The 22,734-nt window shown below is 39.3% G+C and overlaps 1 protein-coding gene across 1 annotated transcript; it reads left to right on the forward strand.

The window, feature by feature from the left end:
* The first annotated feature begins 9,491 nt into the window (after positions 1-9,491).
* SLC35D3 (solute carrier family 35 member D3) lies at positions 9,492-15,869 on the forward strand. Its single transcript, XM_075266616.1, has 2 exons — positions 9,492-10,129; positions 14,985-15,869. The coding sequence occupies exons 1-2, from the start codon at positions 9,694-9,696 to the stop codon at positions 15,806-15,808; spliced, it is 1,260 nt and encodes a 419-aa protein (XP_075122717.1). The 5' UTR covers positions 9,492-9,693; the 3' UTR covers positions 15,809-15,869.
* The last annotated feature ends 6,865 nt before the right edge of the window (positions 15,870-22,734 follow it).

Below are 22,734 nucleotides of genomic sequence, written 5' to 3' on the forward strand. Positions count from 1 at the left end.
TGGTGTTTTAGCCATACTATATGGAAAAAGGTGGCTTGGTCACATGATCCCGGTCATGTGATCAGTTAGCTTGGTTACATTACTATGGTTTTGGGTCATGACTCTTATGAACGGCAGTAATAGACGATCCGATCATGTGACTTTGTCACGTGATTGTTCGTCAGGTGATTAGTTGTTGTGGTTCCCTTGGATTTTGTGTTTGCGGCTAGATGAAATGGCCGGATCGGTTTGTTGGAGGTTTAGAAATCTTGATCAACTTTAAGGTAATGAAATTTTGGAGACAGTGTATTTGATACTTATTCAATTAATAATGATGTAAATGTATACTGTATAGGAAGTAGCGGGAATATCGAGAAGCTATAATGATGTGAACTTTTATGCTCTATGAATTTTGATATATTGTATGTAATTGCTGTATATATATATATATATATATATATATATATATATATATTTTGAAATGTGCATATTTATGTAATTGTTATATGTGTACAGGTATATACTGTATATATATATATATATACAGTCCTATGAAAAAGTTTGGGCACCCCTATTAATCTTAATCATTTTTAGTTCTAAATATTTTGGTGTTTGCAGCAGCCATTTCAGTTTGATATATCTAATAACTGATGGACACAGTAATATTTCAGGATTGAAATGAGGTTTATTGTATTAACAGAAAATGCGCAATATGCATTAAACCAAAATTTGACCGGTGCAAAAGTATGGGCACCTCAACAGAAAAGTGACATTAATATTTAGTAGATCCTCCTTTTGCAAAGATAACAGCCTCTAGTCGCTTCCTGTAGCTTTTAATCAGTTCCTGGATCCTGGATGAAGGTATTTTGGACCATTTCTTTCTACAAAACAATTCAAGTTCAGTTAAGTTAAATGGTCGCCGAACATGGACAGCCCGCTCTCAAATGATCTGAAAACAAAGATTGTTCAACATAGTTGTTCAGGGGAAGGATACAAAACGTTGTCTCAGAGATTTAACCTGTCAGTTTCCACTGTGAGGAACATAGTAAGGAAATGGAAGACCACAGGGACAGTTCTTGTTAAACCCAGAAGTGGCAGGCCAAGAAAAATATCAGAAAGGCAGAGAAGAAGAATGGTGAGAACAGTCAAGGACAATCCACAGACACCTCCAAAGAGCTGCAGCATCATCTTGCTGCAGATGGTGTCACTGTGCATCGGTCAACAATACAGCGCACTTTGCACAAGGAGAAGCTGTATGTGAGAGTGATGAGAAAGAAGCCGTTTCTGCACGTACGCCACAAATAGAGTTGCCTGAGGTATGCAAAAGCACATTTGGAGAAGCCAACTTCATTTTGGAAACAAAGATTGAGTTGTTTGGTTATAAAAAAAGGCGTTATGCATGGCGTCCAAAAAGAAACAGCATTCCAAGAAAAACACATGCTACCCACTGTAAAATTTGGTGGAGGTTCCATCATGCTTTGGGGCTGTGTGGCCAATGCCGGCATCGGGAATCTTGTTAAAGTTGAGGGTCGCATGGATTCCACTCAGTATCAGCAGATTCTTGAGAATAATGTTCAAGAATCAGTGACGAAGTTGAAGTTACGCCGGGGATGGATATTTCAGCAAGACAATGATCCAAAACACCGCTCCAAATCCTCAGGCATTCATGCAGAGGAACAATTACAATGTTCTGGAATGGCCATCCCAGTCCCCAGACCTGAATATCATTGAACATCTGTGGGATGATTTGAAGCGGGCTGTCCATGCTCGGTGACCATCTAACTTAACTGAACTTGAATTGTTTGTCCAAAATACCTTTATCCAGGATCCAGGAACTGATTAAAAGCTACAGGAAGCGACTAGAGGCTGTTATCTTTGCAAAAGGAGGATCTACTAAATATTAATGTCACTTTTCTGTTGAGGTGCCCATACTTTTGCACCGGTCAAATTTTGGTTTAATGCATATTGCACATTTTCTGTTAGTACAATAAACCTCATTTCAATCCTGAAATATTACTGTGTCCATCAGTTATTAGATATATCAAACTGAAATGGCTGCTGCAAACACCAAAATATTTAGAACTAAAAATGATTAAGATTAATAGGGGTGCCCAAACTTTTTCATAGGACTGTATATATATATATATATATATATATATATATATATATATATATATATATATATATGTTCGTAAATGTAGTGTAAAGAGTTAATTAAGAAGGTGGAGGAGTTCAAATCAGGTGTTTTCTATATATACGTATTTTTTAGTTGAAGTAGTAGGCCATGAAGAAGGGACACGCTATGTCCGGAAACACGTAGCCTCTCTTTTGCGATAAACTGATTGTCTTCTTCATGTTACTATGTAACATTTTTATTTGAATCTACGAATAAAAGTTATATTTTAAAGAATTTTTCATCGTGCTACCTGGTTAAAGCTGGATTTTTACCATCATTTACTTCTATTTGCCTGCTGGATGAGTCCCACCGATACTCCGAGCCTCCCAGGAACACAATCTTGTATATAAAGGTCTACATTTTTCGGGTGAGCTGAATCTTTTTCATGGTTTAAAATTGTGCAATCTCATAGACCATACTCCCCAGAGTTCTACTGACCCCCATCCATAACATCTTGCGTGGCATGGGTCCATTATATCACTTTACCTCCTCCATACTACCTCACTGTGCTTTGGAAACTAGTGCGGAGGCAATCGAGAAGGTTGAGCAACGTGTATGATTATATGCTCCTCCATCTGCCACCATGTTATGAATATGAGATCCATAACATGAGACAAGGCCAGTAGAACCGAGGGGGCACAACTTATGAAATGTTGCTGAAGACATGACAAACAGCTATTAGTAAGTGACAGTACACTATTATTAAAATGCATTTAGATAAACTGATGTTAAAATGGCCAACCCCATTAAGGCTGTTGCTATATCACTCCTGCTCACATCAGTATTTCTTGAGTAACATTTCTCCTGGACAAAAACACAAATGTCAAAAGAATATACTGAGGTGTAGTTTACATGTCAGCTGTATCCACGTGAGGTTAAAAGTGCACAATTGACTATTCACCTTGCCATAGATTTTGTATCCACTGTTTTAATTCATAAAAGAAATGAATAAGTAACTATGTATATGACAACAGTCTTGTGCTTACAATCAAAAGCCATAGGATTTGCTATGTAGCTTCAAAACTATAGGCAAGGAATTCCCTCAATCAGGGTCGGACTGGCCCACCGAGGTACCAGTGAATCCCCCGGTGCTTTTTTTTAAAATAGTGAAGATGCAATAATGGCCTCTATTCACTTACCTCCTGGTAAGGGGGCCCCCTGTAGGACGTACATTACATCACACCGCACAGGACACAGGCTGAAGCAGGAAGAGGAGAGGCCTCGAGCAGGAGCAGGGTGAGGTAAGCGATGCAGCCAGGTTCTCCCCAAAATCTCATTTTGGTTTTAAGAATCGGATCACAAAATCAGGCAAAAGTGGTGCCGCCACTGGCTTCCTGCTCTATTACTGACACACTTGTAGAGCCTGTGGCTTACAAGTTAAGCTTCAATACTTACCTGTCTGCTCTCCAGCCCCCTCCTGCTACTTCCTGCTCCGGGTGCTCTAATGTGACGTTGGAGCGGAAGGAGCGGAACTGGGGAGCAGACAGGTAAGTAATGACCTAATGCTGCTATGGGTAGACCAATGAAGGGGCCCCTTCACTGGTTTCCCCCCATACAGTGGCACTTTCACTTGTCCCCCCTTACAGTGACCCCTTCACTATTCCCCCCATACAGTGGCCATAAAAAAATTTGGTCCAGACAACCCCTTAAAAGAGGTTTCCATAAACTGGAGTGATCACTGTGGCGGCTAGTGAGGTGTAAAAAATATATATATATATTTAAAAAAAAAAAAAAAGCAGCCCCGTAGTCCCCTGCCTTTGTCTGTTCAGTCTCATGGTGGTGCCTCATTTCTGGAAATACCGTATCTAGTTGGTCTTAGCGGTCACATGAGGTTCAGGTCTCCCAGCAAGGAGGCACCAACATGAGTGAATGGACACTGGCGGCGGACAAGGGAGCGCTAAGACAGGTGAGTATACTTTTTATTTATTTATTTTACATCTTCTGCCTGCCATATGGGTTGTTCCAATTCCTAGACAACCTCTTTAACAGATTTGTCCATCTTTGTAATATTGATGGCCTGTCCTTAGAATAGGCCATCAATATTACATCTGTGGGGATACAACAGTCAGGACCTCTGCAGATCAGCTTTTCCAGGACAGTGCAGCTACAGGCAATAGTAACAATTCTAGGAGCCACACTGTTCACTTGCCATACAGGGTGTAGCAGTGGGTTTAGGTAGTGCAATGGTACACATCGTATGACAGGTGTGCAGCATGGCACCCAACATGTTATTTATTAGAGATGAGCGAATACCTTTCGATCGAATATCAGGCCGTTTGAGGTATTCGATTCCAATCGAATACCAAGAGGCAAACACACTAAAAATTTGTATCCCCTCCCAATAACTGTGCAGGGGAGGTGGGACAGGAACTACGACAATGGAGGCATCGAAAAAAAATAAGAAAAAGTAATTGGCTGGCTAAATCAGGTGACCTCCAATTTATATGAATAGTGGATTTAATATCCGGGTCATATATGCAGTCACTATTCTGTTGTACAGTACATCATGTCTTATACTCCAGTCACCTCTAGAGCTGCAGTCACTATTCTGCTGTACATCATGTTTTATACTCCATCTTCTGCATCTGAGGGTGTAGCAGAGCTCAACGTGCGCTCAATGCTGCTACATCTCATATGTAGCAGGGTTCAGCACACACTCAGCTCTGCTGCATCTAAGGGTGTAGCAAAGCACAACGTGGTCTGGAAGTGGTTAAAGGTGGTAATGAAATTGTATTTGAATTGACTGTTCTTGGTAGATGGTAGGAGTGAGATTTGTTTTAGCTTTCTGGCATTCGGACTGTATGATGTCCTTAGGATAGTGTTTCTCTGTAAAATGACAGTCATTAGTTTTCTCCGGGTTTCATAGTCTTTATCCAAAGTACACTTTCGTCTTATCCACCGAAAGTGTCCAAGGGGGATGTCATTTTTCCACTTTTTGTGGTGTTGGCTGGTGTATTCTAAGAGAGTGTTCCAGTCAACTTTTTTTTTAAATAAGTTTTTGTTATGATCCAATTATTCTCTGTTGTTAATATGAGGTTCAGATATTCTATATATTTGGTCGAAGTGGTGCCAGAGAGGGTGTTCCCCTATTGCTGTTTGAAACTGTTAAGGTGGTTGGTGAAAGCTGTGAAGAAATCTACACAACCATCCCAAATGAAAACTAGATCATCTATATAGCACCTATAGAATTTCATGTTATCTTTCCATGAGTTATTAGAATAAACTAATTGATTTTCAAAATTCCCCTTGCACAAATTGATGCAAAATGTCAGTCTCATCGTGGGCCCCATGTTTAGAGATAAGTCTCAGAGTTGAACTGGAAAACGTTGTATTTGAGGGTGAAGTTTTTGCTTTTGAGGATAAATACACATTGTTTATGGTGGACTGATGGGTCAGTGGGTAAGAAAAGAGAGGTAGCTGTGAGACTCTTCTGATTTGGGATATTGCTGTAAAGTGCTGCAACATCCAAAGTGACCCAGAGGTAGATGGACTCCCATGGAATAGGTAGGAGATCTTTTATGAGGCTTGCAGAGTCTCTGAGGTAGGAGGAGAATTTTTAATTAAACTTCCCCTGCAATACATTTTTTAATGGAAGAATGACAAATTCTTAATAAAAGCTAAGTTTTATTTTTCTTACATTGGATTCTGAGTGCTGGATATACGCCTGTTTTTCCATATGAGCAACATATGCCACTGTACTGCTACACATTGGCCTATGTCATAAGTATATGTTAGAAAATCCTCCTGATGTTTACTTCTGACGTACAATATAAACACAGTAAGGCAGATAGACTAATGAAAATGTGCCAGAATTCTGAAGTAATTTGCACCAAAAATCTAAGTGTTTTGGACACATTCTAGAAGTTTCTGTACCTGTCCCAGAAGTGGCTGGGGCTTATTGGAAAAGGAAAGGTTTGCCAAAAAAGTGGGCTCAGTATATAACACTGAAACAAAATTTGTCTAAAAGTTCACCACAACAATTTTCACACAACAGTAGGATAATACTGTCTAGTCTAAGTTTACACTGTCTAGAACTTAGACTGTCTTACGCTAGGTTCACACCTGCGTTCAGGGTCTCCGTTCTATGGTTTCCGTCTTCTGCATGCCAGAAGACGGAAACCATAGACCTGATCCGGCCGTGAGCGGCGGTGAGCGTTTTAGGCTCTCCGCCACGAAACCGGATTTTTTTATCCGGACACAGAGTACTGCATGTCCGACTCTGTGTCCGGATTATAAAACCCGGTTTCGCGGCGGAGAGCGCAAAACGCTCACTGCCGCTCATGGCCGGACAGCTTTCTCACCCATTCAAAGGAATGGGTGAGAAAGTCTCCTGCAGGTTTCCGTCTCCTGCCTCTGTTTTAGGCAGGAAACGGAAACCTCAAGTACGGAGAGGGCAACGCAGATGTGAACGAGCCCTTAGTTTATCTACCCAAATGTGTATTGGTGCTAAGACATGTGAAGAATGTAATGGGAATAATAGATATTGTCAAGATAAATCTCAGATAAACCCTCCCATAGACTGCTCATACTGTACTGTATATGAAAAGCAAAACCTCCACCTCACTACCATGAACCTTCTGGAAATTTAGATGGCATGAAAGTAAGAGTCTCACTTATTACAGTCTTTACTTATACATACACTATAAGATCAAAAGTATCCGGACACCTGGCTGAAAATGACGTACAAGTTCGTGGTGCCCTCCATCGGTAATGCTGGAATTCAATATGGTGTTGGCCCACCCTTAGCCTTGATGACAGCTTCCACTCTCGCAGGCATACGTTCAATCAGGTGCTGGAAGGTTTCTTGGGGAATGGCAGCCCATTCTTCACAGAGTGCTGCACTGAGGAGACGTATCGATGTAGGTCGGTGAGGCCTGGCACAAAGTCAGCGTTCCAAAACATCCCAAAGGTGTTCTATAGGATTCAAGTCAGGACTGTGTGCAGGCCAGTCCATTACAGAGATGTTCTTGTCGTGTAACCACTCCGCCACAGGCCGTGCAGTATGAACAGGTGCTCGATCATGTTGAAAGATGCAATTGCCATCCCGGAATTGCTCTTCAACAGTGGGAAGCAAGAAGGTGTATAAAACATCAATGTAGGCGCTGTGATAGTGCCATGCAAAACAACAAGGGGTGCAAGCCCCCTCCATGAAAAACAAGACCACACCGTAACACCACCGCCTCCGAATTTTACTGTTGCGACTACCTACACACTCTGGCAGATGATGTTCACCGGGCATTTGCCATACCCACACCCTTCCATCAGTTCTCCACATTGTGTACCGTGATTCGTCACTCCACACGTTTTTCCACTGTTCAATCGTCCAATGTTTACGCTCCTTACACCAAGCGAGGCATCGTTTGGCATTGACTTGCGTGATGTGTGGTACCCAATCACCTGACCACGTTCGAAGTTCATGAGTTCCGTGGAGTGCCCCATTCTGCTCTCTAACAATGTCTAATGTCTACTGAGGTCGCTGATATGGAGTACCTGGCAGTAGGTGGCAGCACAATGCACATAATATGAAAAACGTATGTTTTGGGGGGTGTCTGGATACTTTTGATCACATAGTGTACATACAGATAAGATCTGAGCACATTCTGCTCAAATACATGGACCTTGTGGTTCTTTTTAACAGACATCTTCTGAAATATTTCTTTTGATGTGACTTTTACAGATGCTTTCTACTTGAAACGTTACAGATTTAACCTCCATATGAGGCCATACAAGAACACTCTGGGCATCCGCTGTACTGTATGACTACCTGGCAGAGCATACTTTTACTGGTATGAGTGTCTATTTTTCTTCTATCTGCTTACCCGCAGCAACATGACTATACAAGTCTCCATAAGAGCAAAGAGATTCAGCAGGTAAGACCCCTATAAGCATGTATAATGTGGAGCTATTTAGGGATTGTTTAGAAGGTAGGGCATAAATTAATCCTACTGAATGTAAGGGATACATTACTAGCAGAAGAACTTTCTAGAGGTTACTAGTTCTGATCATGTTCTAGTTAACCAGTGTTCTATAAATAAAATGAATTGGATTTTACTAAAATTCATTAAAATTGCAGATCTTAGCTGTCAGTTCAGGCATACATTCATTTTAGCAGTGAGTACATACCTGATACAAAGCCATAAGCGTGTACCTACATAAATATGTGTCCCCTACATCCTCCCAGGATCTATATTAACCGTTACTACAGACTTCTTCTTAAATCTTGAGATATAATGAGAAGTCACAAGTTGCAACAATTGTCTGGCTACGAGCACTTGCCGCAATGCTGTGACACAGACAGCGCTAGGAATGGGGAGCTGTCCTTCAGCACCAGCCAGGACCGCCTCAGCAGACAGCACTGCCAGCTCCATACAGCACAGCTGCACCCTCTCCACCTTGCATTGGGTGCTCTGCTCACACTGAATGCTAGCCACTGGCATATATTCTTCTGCAACACTGCCTCCAAAGCAACAAGCAGTTAACTCTTTCATGGCAGACTCCCAAGCACAGAAGTGAGCAGACTGTGTTCAGTGCACGTTTATCACGTGGCAGTACTGTAGCTCAACAAGTTGCAGGTTTATCAATGAAACCTTGTTCGTTCCAGTACTCTATAGTAAGAGTTACCAATGCTGATGCACATACTGCTACACACAAGACTTTCTGCAAATTGCTGCAGCTTACTGACCTCCTAAACATTGCCCATCAGGATCCACCATAGCTCTTTCTATTTTCTTCCAGCAGTTTATAGACATGTGATAAGTAACATTTACTTACAAAGGCTTTGTTTAAGCAGAAATTAATAACAAATTATGTATATAAAGAACCACAAATTGGACCTGGCGGAAACCAATGAAGCTAGTGTGTAGTCAATTCCATCAGTGAGCCATGTCTCCTAGCTTTATAATGTAGTTTATTTGATTTAGTATCCGCTCAATAGAAGCCGGTGTCACCACAGACAATGCTATTGTTATGTGACCTCTGTCATCAGTCACTTAAGAGAACTCATTGATCCTGTGGTCATTCAGACTCAGCAAATATATATATATATATATATATATATATATATATATATATATATATATAAATATATATATATGTTCTAGTATTATTTATTTCTGATGGTTTTCACTTAAACTGGTAATAAATGAGCCATGAGCCATAAGAAAAGCAATACAACTACTGGCTAAATTAACTAAATGAAATCTGCACAGGCACCCTCGTCCAAATGCGTCAGAGACAGGTCTCTGTGGGGGAGGGGGAGGCATTCCAGGCACTTGTCCTATACAGCGTACAATTTTTGTTCCCCTATTGATCGTCTTCATCCAGGGAGTTACTTTTTCCTCCTCTTCTTTTTCAGCTTCACCAATAGGGAGGTGATGCTGCTGCTACAGCTGCTGTCCATAGGCTGAGCACACAGTATCTAGAAGGGGATTCACTGGGTACAGTTAGTGCACAGAGTCTCAGACAGGCTCTAAGATATCAGGGGATTCCCTTCTGTGCAGAAAGTCTTCTTGGTGCTCAGTTTCTGCCTTGTGCTTAGGATGCAGCTCTGCAAGGGACGTTTCCTGGGGATCTCTGTGGCTATAGCACATGGGGTGTTCTCTGGTTCCCTCAACATCCTGCTCAAGTTCCTGATAAGCAGGTACCACTTCAACTTCCTAACCCTAGTGCAGTGCATGACCAGCTCCACTGCAGCTCTCACACTGGAGGTGCTCAGGCGCTGTGGGAAGATTTCTGTCCCTCCATATGGGTTCCAGCTCGCCCGGACGTTTGCAGGGGTAACCGTCCTATCCACTCTGCAGTCCAGCCTGACACTATGGTCTCTGCGAGGACTCAGTCTTCCTATGTACGTTGTGTTCAAGCGATGCCTGCCCCTGGTGACTCTATTAATTGGAGTGATTGTGCTTAGGAACGGATTGCCCTCTGTAGGGGTGCTCATTGCAGTATTCATCACCACTTGTGGGGCTGCTTTGGCAGGTAGGTACATTATCACACATCATCGTGCAATGTATTTAACCACATCTGCTGCCTTATATTGTAAGTACTTTGGACATAGAAGCAGTAAACCTAAAGTCTGCTTAATTTGTTATTCCACAGATTGCAGTTTACTGCTCCTGAAGGTGCCAATTCAGACTGTGGAAAGGGTAACCGCAGTGTTATTTAATTCAATTACTTACAGGACAGCCAGAAAAAGACCTATACTTATATACTGTAGTGATATGGAAGATATTAGTAGGTTTTCTACCTCTGCAATAGATATACAGAAGCTTTATTTCTTTTTGCCTTCTTTCTCTTTGCAGCACTTGTCATGCTTGCTTACTGTACCATTACATTATCTATTAAATGAATGGATCTTTGTTTCTATTGCAGTATGACTTTGGTGACCAGTGGAAATAAGTAGACTTGAGGTCAGGGCTATGTATTGAACACAAAGTTATAGCTTCACTCGCCCCAAATACGCTCACTCCAAAATTAATCAGTCATCTCTAATCGCCTTGAATTATTAGTAAACACTGAAAAGTAGTAACTACATAACATAATATTTTTGTTATGTTGCTAGATTAAATCGGGTTGTTTAGGTCACCAGTACAAAACATCCTGGTGAAGATATACAAAAGTCCCATTGATAAAGTAAGTGACAGCTACAGAACCATACTTAAGTCTTAAAGATATATCATAGAATCATGTGCTGCATGCAGTATAAAATATATAACATATATTTCTCAAATATTGTGATATGTAATATATTGATACGGTGGTAATACTGAGCTCCATACATCTTTGTAGCTTTTTTTACCCTTTGCATAGGATATTAAGGAACAAAAAGTGACATAATGAATTTGTGTCATGTCTGATGTTTTCGTAGTCTCCCCCGCAACTTGCACAAAATCCCCCATTAACCTGTCTTCTTATGAACTTATTCAGTGTAACATTGTATTTATTATGTCAGATTGTACTGTATTTAACATCCTGGATTTTCTCCCGTATTATCATGCTAATTTTAAAAGCATGAAGAAGAAATCTGCAGAGTCTTGTTTTGTGCCCATATCTAAAAATAAGTAGTATCTGAAGACTCTGCCAGATACAATTAACATTACTGAGAGCACCCTTTCTTCTTTACATAGGTGAAACTTCTTAAGGAATATTAGTATTTTCCCTTTCACCCTTATTTATGATGCTTTATGTATCAACCACATATACACATACATATGGGCAGTTTTAAATAAACTTTATTCCAACCATGACTTGGACAGTGAGTTACCAACGCTTTCTATTGACATATGTATGAAATGGTTAGATATGTGTGGACCTTACAAAATCAGATTTTTAAAGGATTTTAAGAGCCCCTCAGGTCAGGCCCTTAAATATTGGTAACAAGACATAAACAAAGACCTTTTTTTAAGATACTTTGAATTCATCATTTTTTTTCCATTAAAGGCGTTTCTTGATCAAGTGCACATTAAAGTGAAATGGTTAGTCCACACCAAAGAAAATAAAATCTATAGTAAATGTTCACCTAGTTGCTTAGTTGTTCTTTTGTCAAAGATTATACTTGGGTTTCATGAGTCATCTACTTTCCTGATACCAATCTACAGTAGGTTCAGGTAAGTTACAGTACGAGTTGGTCAGTTAGACTCTGGTACAATGCCGGATGGTTAATGTAGCTAATGCCATATTTTCAGGAAACCTAAAATATTTTGCTCCTTCCTTGACATCATACACTAATCTACACAATCTTTGGTAGGACTACCCAATCATTGGCAGTACAGCAGGCACACTGGAAAGGAGCTGGGCATTATTCCATTGGCTAGTTGCTCTAACTTCATTAGTGATTGGATTTGGTCACATTATTGAATTTTGATTCTTTTATACTTGCGATAGAAAGATTTTCGTGCTCATAGAGTTATTTTGCATCTTGGGCAGAATATTCTTTCACATGGGCACCCAAAGTACTGATGAAACTTGGGATAGTAGGATATGACACCACTTTCTGGCCACTTTCCAAGCTGGTAGGAGGACCCCTGGGTTGAGAATGTTATATCATTAAAAGGGGCACTGAAGTAGAATATACATATGCTAGGTAATGACTAGTCTGCATATTTTATTATCAACTTTTATAGTGTTTATAGTTTTTTTTTGGCCAAACCCATCTATTTGGATGGTGTTCCAGACATGCTCTCATCTGTTAATAACATGTTCTTAAATGGCTTTTGATGTTTATGTCCATCAGCTTAAGACAGTGCTGTCCCCTTTTTAAGACTCTTTAACCTACATAAATGCCTGAATATTGAAAGTTTTTGTTTGAAATGATTGGAAATAACTTAAAGCCAAAGATAAAAATATCAGAATCCACTAAACCAGTGTGGCTAGAAATTTGCTGCTGGCTGGTTTAACTGACTTTGAATATATTAAGACGTGTCCACACCTTATTCTTTCATACTTCAGCTTATTGCCAGGGTTATAATATTGAGGGCCTTGGCTGCTATAAACAGTAGAAACAACTGTTCAGAACAAGATAGGGATCTGGGTCAGTATCCTCAAGCAAATATATAGCCCAAGGATCACAAAAAAAAACAACTACTTCTAGTGTACATCATCTCATCTGTGCAAACAACACTTTGGTAAAGGAGAAATCCTGTAATGCAACCCTACTCCTAGTAGTCACCAACCAGTACCTATTCTATAAAGAGACAAAATAATGTACAAAATAGTTACTAGCATATTGAAAGTAAATAGTGAGACAGATTTGTTCTGTACATTTCATTGACCTTACGCCTGTAATAAGAATATTTATAATTAATGCAAAATGAACCTGTACCGCAGCAGTCATGTGTGCAAGCAGAGTGCAATACATGAGCGAGCCATGGAAAAGTTGAGCAGGTCAGGATGGAATAATAGCTGTCCTGGACAAGAGAAGAATGAAGACTTCAAGTGAGGAATGACAACTGACAAAGTAGAAGCAAATGTGAGAGTATCTCAATCAGAAGGCACGTGGTGAATTGGAGACTACATTTATATTTCTAGTAACAAATCTTCCAAAGACTGTATTGTAGGGACAACTGTAAAAATAATTTATAATCACTTAGCATAACATATAGATTATGGATAAAGCTATACTGACTACTGCCTGACTCTAGAATCTGTCTAACGACCTGAGATATTTCACATGTAGATCCTATTGACTGAGATGATCAAACTTTCAAAGTATTTTATTTGGATGTAATTCAAAGATAAAGATGTAAATCAAGCAAGGATCCCCATAAAGTTGTCGAACATCAATCATATCCAATAGACTGCAAAGAAACTAATTAGATGTAAACAATGAGATTTACAGTACCAACAAAGAAAGATGAACCAGGATGAGGGAAGTTTAGAAACAAAAGATGAAAATGTGTATAAAAAAGAAGGAAAAGTAATTGTCCCTATCTTTGGTAGATACCACAAAGAAAGCTTTCCATTTGAATATAAATATGTCCATGGAGTCTTTAATGGGATTTTTGGGTACTGTACCCTAAAGTAACATGTACACGCTATGTAAGTGGTCCAAACTGGTCAAGAGGTAACTCATAACAGATCATTAACTCCAGCAACAGTAGTTGTTAATTTAGCAGTCTAAGCAGCTGTGAAGTGTTTATGTAGATTGAGTTAGAATAGACCCTTAAAGGGGTTGTCCCTTTAATGACCCTTATTCCCTATCTACAGAATAGGGCATAAGTATCAGATCACTGAGGGTATGATTTGCTGGGTGGCCCAGTAATCTGGAGAGTGGGGACTGAAAGTTCCCCATGCCTCTTCCTTGTGAATAGAACATCAATGCACTTGCATGACTGGTGCTCCATCCACAGCTATGGGGCTTCTGGCACTACTGAAGATTACAGTTCTGGCAGCCTCATGGCAGTGAATGGAGCGCTGGTCATGCAATTGCACTGATGCTTTATTCACAAAGACTTTTAGGCCCCCATTCTCCTGATTGCTGGAGAACGACTGCAAGGCTGAAGCTTGTGAATAGGGGCTACCGGTTTAAGACCCGTTTGGGGGGGGGGCTGATAATAGCCCTATTTAATAGGGCTGCCCATCAAAGGACTATTGAGTAAATGCTTGTTGTCTGGCTGATTGCATCTCTTATGCAGTATAAATGATTATTGGCAGCACATTGCCCTGTGTAGTCGGGTCAGTGCCGCCGATACTCAGTACAGTCAAATGGGGAGCAATTGTGACTCCCTTATTCAGTTTGCATCAATCTATGTAATTAGGCTGATGCAAATAATTGTTTTCAATCTATCAGCACTTGCCCTTGCCAGGATTATCCAGCCTTTAGTCATTTGTGATAAGTTGGTTACATTTTAATAAGGGATCTTTATTAACAAGACGCTTCCATAGACACACAGACAGCTTCTAAAATGTTTCTTTTCGGCTATAATAAGTTATTTAGGGGGGCATTTCTCATTCTGTTTTTCTAGCTATCTTTCTGACTCTCAGCCAGGATGCAGAGAAGGGATAGAGTGATTCATATCTCCTTTTACTCTGCCCCATATGAAATGAATGAATTGTGCAGCCTGCAAGTGAATGACACTAACAAAAAGCAAGAACACTCAATTTTTAATTTTAGCTTAGAAGCTTGAAATAAAATATTAAGGTGCGCATTATCTTAAGTAGTTTTTATGTAGATTACAGTGATATAATAGCGCGAAATTGAATATTTATGTGTTTCATATGGCTGTTTTTATATTGTTTACTTTCTCTTAACTGTGTGTTATATTGTTAAATAATATATACTTATATATTTAAGTTTATGTTTGCATTAAATTCTCTTATCTTCTATTCCAAACAGGGGCTGGTGACCTGAGTGGAGAACCCGTAGGATACATTACTGGAGTGCTGGCTGTATTAGTTCATGCTGCTTATCTTGTTATTATCCAGAAGACTAGCACAGATAGTGACCATGGGCCTCTGACTGCACAGTACATTATTGCTATCACCGCAACTCCTCTGCTCATAATATTCTCTTTTGCCAGTATGGACATGATCAATGCATGGTCCTTCCCAGGTTGGAAAGACCCAACTATGGTTTGTACTTTCATTGCATGTACTCTGATTGGTTGTGCCATGAATTTTACCACACTACATTGTACATATATAAATTCAGCTGTCACAACAAGTTTTGTTGGAGTGGTAAAGAGCATTGCCACCATTACAGTAGGTATGCTTGCCTTTAATGACGTGGCACCCACTTCCCTTTTCATTGCTGGTGTAGTTGTCAACACACTTGGGTCCATAATCTACTGTGTGGCCAAGTATTTTGAGACCAGGAGACAGATCAACTATGAGGATTTGGAAAAGGAAACAATGAAAGATGAAAAGGAGGCTCAAGATGGCCAACCTGCACCCTTTGCTATGGAAGAAATATTACAGGACAATGGAACTGAAGGACAGGTATCAGAGAAAACAGTATCTGACAATGAGAATCCCACTGAAGATAAGAAAGAAAGCACACTGGCCGCAGTCTTGCAATCACATGGCCCAACTAAGACTTCTGATGAGGATAGCAGGAGTCCATTAAAAGATGCATATCTTGGAGTATGGAGGATGGTCAGGGGTACTAGATTTATAAAGAAGGATTACCTTATAGAAAACGAAGAACTTCCTAGTCCTTAACAGTAACATTTAGATAAATGATGGTAATGATGGAACTTAGATTTTATATTCAATAAAGGATAAGGGATATATCTATCAGAAATGTTGGCACATTTTCAGTCCAACACTAGTATATACAGTCCTATGAAAAAGTTTGGGCACCCCTATTAATCTTAATCATTTGTAGTTCTAAATATTTTGGTGTTTGCAGCAGCCATGTCAGTTTGATATATCTAATAACTGATGGACACAGTAATATTTCAGGATTGAAATGAGGTTTATTGTACTAACAGAAAATGTACAATATGCATTTAACCAAAATTTGACCGGTGCAAAAGTATGGGCACCTCAACAGAAAAGTGACAATAACATGTAGTAGATCCTCCTTTTGCAAAGATAACAGCCTATAGTCGCTTCCTGTAGCTTTTAATCAGTTCCTGGATCCTGGATGAAGGTATTTTGGACCATTCCTCTTTACAAAACAATTCAAGTTCAGTTAAGTTTAATGGTCCCAGAGCATGGACAGCCTGCTCTCATATGATCTGAAAACAAAGATTGTTCAACATAGTTGTTCAGGGGAAGGATACAAAAAGTTGTCTCAGAGATTTAACCTGTCAGTTTCCACTGTGAGGAACATAGTAAGGTAATGGAAGACCACAAGGACAGTTCTTGTTAAGCCCAGAAGTGGCAGGCCAAGAAAAATATCAGAAGGGCAGAGAAGAAGAATGGTGAGAACAGTCAAGGACAATCCACAGACCACCTCCAAAAAGCTGCAGCATCATCTTGCTGCAGATGGTGTCACTGTGCATCGGTCAACAATACAGCACACTTTGCACAAGGAGAAGCTGTATGGGAGAGTGATGAGAAAGAAGCCGTTTCTGCAAACACACCACAAACAGAGTCGCCTGAGGTATGCAAAAGCACATTTGGACAAGCCAACTTCATTTTGGAAGAAGGTCCTGTGGACTGGTGAAACAAAGATTGAGTTGTTTGGTCATACAAAAAGGCGTTATGCATGGCGTCCAAAAAAAACAGCATTCCAAGAAAAACACTTGCTATCCACTGTAAAATTTGGTGGAGGTTCCATCATGCTTTGGAGCTGTGTGGCCAATGCCGGCACCGGGAATCTTGTTAGAGTTGAGGGTCGCATGGATTCCACTTAGTATCAGCAGATTCTTGAGAATAATGTTCAAGAATCAGTGAAGAAGTTGAAGTTATGCCGGGGATGGATATTTCAGCAAGACAATGATCCAAAACTCCGCTCCAAATCTACTCAGGCATTCATGCAGAGGAACAATAACAATGTTCTGGAATGGCCATCCCAGTCCCCAGACATTGAACATCTGTGGGATGATTTGAAGCGGGCTGTCCATGCTCGGCGACCATCAAACTTAACTGAACTTGAATTGTTTTGTAAAGAGGAATGGTCCAAAATACCTTCATCCAGGATCCAGGAACTGATTAAAAGCTACAGGAAGCAACTACAGGTTGTTATCTTTGCAAAAGGAGGATCTACTAAATATTAATGTCACTTTTCTGTTGAGGTGCCCATACTTTTGCACCGGTCAAATTTTGGTTTAATGCATATTGCACATTTTCTGTTAGTACAATAAACCTCATTTCAATCCTGAAATATTACTGTGTCCATCAGTTATTAGATATATCAAACTGAAATGGCTGCTGCAAACACCAAAATATTTAGAACTAGAAATGATTAAGATTAATAGGGGTGCCCAAACTTTTCCATAGGACTGTATGTGTGTATATATATATATATATATATATATATATATATATATATATATATACATACTCATAAACTTCAGCATCTCTTCCGTCTGGCATAGAGAGCATTATATTTGCATTTTATCAGCCATACATATTTATCATGCATACATTATTATGGTCTTCCTACTAAGACAACATTAGAAACAATGTGTATGCGTCTTCTTAGTAATTTGTGAAACAGGAAATTTAACCAAGGGAAACTTATTTACATTCACGACTAAATGCAAGTAAGAAGCCTTTATTCTACCAGTTCTGTGTTTACACAATAAATGGGCTTTCTATGAGCTGTCCATTAAATTATTGATCAATTTTGATCTGTATCGTGAATAAGGATATAGCAGGATATAGCAGGATATTTCAGGATCCATGTAATTCATGTAAGTACAACATTTTGACTGTACTTCAATTACAAAGTTTTACTTTGAACACATACACATAGATTTCATTTTACCTGTGAGTATTATTTACTCTGTTGTCATACATTTTATATCAAATTACCTTCCCAGTGGCAATGTAGATGCCCTAGGGATATTAAGTAAAAAGGTAAATTAAAACAATAAAAAATCATGATGTCATGCCACAGAGTTGTTATGCAAGCCTTTTGGATCATATTTTATAAAGTATTTTTTATAATTAGAAGTCAGATTAAGAACCAGAGCTGAGAGTCTAATACATTGTCTATGATATGATATGGTCTGTTCATTTCTTCAAGTTGACATGTGGAATGTGTAAAGGGTTTAATAATAAATAACAGTTTACAACGTTTCTTATATAACCTCATTAAGTGGAATACTGTTTTTAGTTTTCACGTCTGCTTTTATATGTAGATCTTATTAACTTACAAACAATGCACTGAATTATTAAGAAGGGCCTATAAAAGGGTTTTTGAGGACTTACATATTGATGACTTAAGATAGGTCATGAATATATCTTTGGTGGGCTCTGACAACTGGCAACCCCATGACTGGTTGAAGAGATGGCTGCAGCTGTGGGGGCTGTTCTTAGTATTACTGCTCAGCTCCATTCACTTGAATGGGACTGGGCTGCTGCTGCACCATGTGACTGATGAACATGATTTCATCAAAACAAGGAAGAGACCACAGTGCTCATGAATAGCTCAGTCTCTTTAAATGGCAGATTGGTGGGAGTCTCTGCTGATCACATAGGATAGGTCATCAATATGTAAGTTCTGGAAAATGCCTTTAAGTGATTATAAAAGTAGCCATAATTCCTATATTCTAGAGGCATCATGCTCCTGTGCTGTAATAAAAATCTGTAAAAGGGTCCTTCATTATCACATATCATTGTTAGCACTGTGGAACCAAGTACTACATGTACCTGTAATTTCTGCATGCACTATAGTTATACACCTGCTATATACTATGGGGAACACGGCAAGATTTTCTTTAGAGTTACCTTTTGAACTGTTATTTCCTTGGATCCTTAGCATTCTTCTGTTTACCACCTTGGCTGATTGACTACAGGGTAGCACTGTCATGAGATATTTCCACTAGTGAATCCAGTGGGAAAATTCCTAATCAATCTTAAGAAAATGCCACAGTGGATAATGATAGTAGTATATGAGCCTGGCAGGAGAACACTAGGGTTCTATTTGAAAACTGGATTCTACGTTTTACCCAGAGTGACACTCGAGAACTCAACTATACTAGCCTATGGGGTTAGTATATGGGCAGAAATAATGTTACCTAGGGTTAAGGGGTTTTACATATTACACAGTGTGAGGGTTATCAGCATCAATGCAGAGTTAAGGTAGATAGAAAGGATGAGTTGGCAGTTGAATGTCACATAGTAAATCATTTTGCGCTGAATTAAATAGTAATATCTTAAGAATATAAATGATAAAAAATACCAGTTCTCCCTGTGGTTAAAATGGGGACTGGTGGTTGCAAAAATAATTCTGAAATGTAAGACTATAATTCTTTCTTCAAGTGTCCTATTCAAAGCTCTACTATCTTTCTCGTTATCCTGTGATTCTATGATCTCTGCTTTAAACGTATGTTTGACTTGTGGAGACCACAAATAGGATAAGTGATGAATGTCTGATTGTTGGTGGAACCCACCACTGAAGTCCCCAACAATCACTAGAATGGTGGTCCCAATCCCATATTCCTCCTGCAGTCACAAATTGAGTGTGAATAGAGCACTGGTCATGGATGTAATGCTACTCAATTCAATGTCTATGGAGCTTTTTGTCTGTTCACTGTATCTGACATAACCTTGCCCTGTACCCAGTATCATCATTGTTAGCTGTAATGGGTGCTTAGTGATAAGGCCCTATATTCATACATTTAAGCTTCCATCTCCTTCCTGACTATACTCTGACTAAAGAAAAAGCTGTCAATCAGCAGCAGGTAAGCGAGGAATCTGACAGCTCATATATATCAAGGACTTTCAGAAAGCAACATACCACTGGAATAGGGGTCTCTCTTACTAGATTATGTTGCCCTCAAACAGAGCTGCAACTGGTGATAGTTTTCCTTTAGACATATGCTATTGTAAATTTAGGTCATGCAGTCTTTGTGCCAAATGAGGAAAAACTGCACTTATTTTGTTTTCACGAAGAGTTTCTGTTATTGCAGTTCAACCCCATTTACTTTAATGGAATATTGCGACACAAAACACAGCTCATGGACAGGAAGGCCGCATATTAGAACAAATCCTTACGTGGTTAATTAGGTGCTTTTTTTCTAGCAAAAAAAAATGTTTTTTTTTTTCCATAAAATTTAAACCAAATTTAATTTTGATAAACAATTTACGAGACGACCATTGTCTACGGTCTGATGTGGATACATTTTTAATATTAGGGTAGACTTTCTTCTTTAACAACATAGAAATTTGCACTTCATTGTCGCTGGTAATAAATAAGGGTCTCTGTTTCTGCACAACACTATATGGAACTAAAGGCAATTTTTTTTTCTTTATTGAAAGAACTGACTAAGTTCAATTATTCATATACGGTTCACAAAGTGTTAAAAATCTATTGTTACAACCACTTCACTAAAGTGACTATTGTGCACTGAAATAGATGCGTTACTGCACTACGATGAAGAAGCCTTGTATAATGTGTACTTTCTTAAACTGTAAAAAAAAATGACAAATACTATTTATTGTTTGTACCATGAAGTTCTAGTAAATGTATTGAATTATGTGAAGATAAATCAAATGTGTAAACTTATATTTATTGGTAAAATCTATAAAAGTAAAGATGTTATTAAATGAGGTCTGTGACCAGAAAGATGACAAATATGAATGTTGGTTTCCAAACCTTATGTACAAAATCAATAAAATTATATACGAAGATGCCAATGTAATATATATTTTAGATCAAAGTACAACAAAAGACTAAAATTCCTAAGAATATAGAATTATATGAGTTCTTTCACATTAAATAATTGCAAGACTCGACTGGATGGGGTTCTGTTTCATAAATCTGTATGAACGTGTATGAGCCTTGAAATAAAATGATATCTAATGTTTTGTGAGTAATTCAGAGGTATACATTCCAGTCAATGACCTGTATATTAGCATCTCTTTAATCTACAAGTTCAGTGCCCACACCCTTCAGCATCTTGTGGTTTAGCCCCGGCTCTAAGGCCGGCAACACATGTGGGGTTTTGTGGTCCGGAACCTGAGGTGGTGGCCTCTTCAGGTTCTGGACCAAAAAACAGGTAGCTGCGTGCACTGCATCGGCATCCAGTCACGCACTCTACTCCAGATTAGAACCAATGAATGAGCCTAGTCGGGAGTGTCTTCGCAAGGTGAATCGGCCTGAAGAATGAGCATGTCCGTTCTTTTTTCTGGGAGCCGGAACAAACGGATCCCGGAAAAAAGACCTGACCGGCTCCCATTGATTTCAGTGGGAGGCGTCTTTTTGATCAGGATTTTGAGGCAAATACGGCCTCAAAATCCTGACCAAAATACCCCATGAGCCTAATATTCAGTAATTTATTGACCATGCCTAGTAGTTTAGTGTCCAGTTCCTGATATCCATTGGTTAATGTGTACCTGTTGTAGGAGAAGAAATGAAATATTCATGTGATTACGTGAACATTTCTGGTCATGCCTATAATAAAGATTGGTGCAGGAAAAAGAGAGCATAAAGCATTATAGAAAAGCAGCTTTTTTTGTTGCAGATTGAATATAAGGCATATTTTTTTAACCAAAGCCAAGAATGTCAACAAAAGGAATTGGAAATATACAGTTAGGGCCAGAAATATTTGGACAGTGACACAAGTTTTGTTATTTTAGCTGTTTACTAAAACATGTTCAGAAATACAATTATATATATATCATATGGGCTGAAAGTGCACACTCCCAGCTGCAATATGAGAGTTTCCACATCCAAATCAGAGAAAGGGTTTAGGAATCATAGCTCTGTAATGCATAGCCTCCTCTTTTTCAAGGGACCAAAAGTAATTGGACAATGGACTCTAAGGGCTGCAATTAACTCTGAAGGCGTCTCCCTCGTAAACCTGTAATCAATGAAGTAGTTAAAAGGTCTGGGGTTGATTCCAGGTGTGTGGTTTTGCATTTGGAAGCTGTTGCTGTGACCAGACAACATGCGGTCAAAGGAACTCTCAATTGAGGTGAAGCAGAACATCCTGAGGCTGAAAAAAAAAGAAAAAATCCATCAGAGAGATAGCAGACATGCTTGGAGTAGCAAAATCAACAGTCGGGTACATTCTAAGAAAAAAGGAATTGACTGGTGAGCTTGGGAACTCAAAAAGGCCTCGGCGTCCACGGATGACAACAGTGGTGGATGATCACCGCATACTTTCTTTGGTCAAGAAGAACCCGTACACAACATCAACTGAAGTCCAGAACACTCTCAGTGAAGTAGGTGTATCTGTCTCTAAGTCAACAGTAAAGAGAAGACTCCATGAAAGTAAATACAAAGGGTTCACATCTAGATGCAAACCATTCATCAATTCCAAAAATAGACAGGCCAGAGTTAAATTTGCTGAAAAACACCTCAAGAAGCCAGCTCAGTTCTGGAAAAGTATTCTATGGACAGATGAGACAAAGATCAACCTGTACCAGAATGATGGGAAGAAAAAAGTTTGGAGAAGAAAGGGAACGGCACATGATCCAAGGCACACCACATCCTCTGTAAAACATGGTGGAGGCAACGTGATGGC

The sequence above is a fragment of the Leptodactylus fuscus genome, chromosome 3 (genome assembly GCF_031893055.1).
Source record: "Leptodactylus fuscus isolate aLepFus1 chromosome 3, aLepFus1.hap2, whole genome shotgun sequence".
Classification (NCBI taxonomy): domain Eukaryota; kingdom Metazoa; phylum Chordata; class Amphibia; order Anura; family Leptodactylidae; genus Leptodactylus; species Leptodactylus fuscus.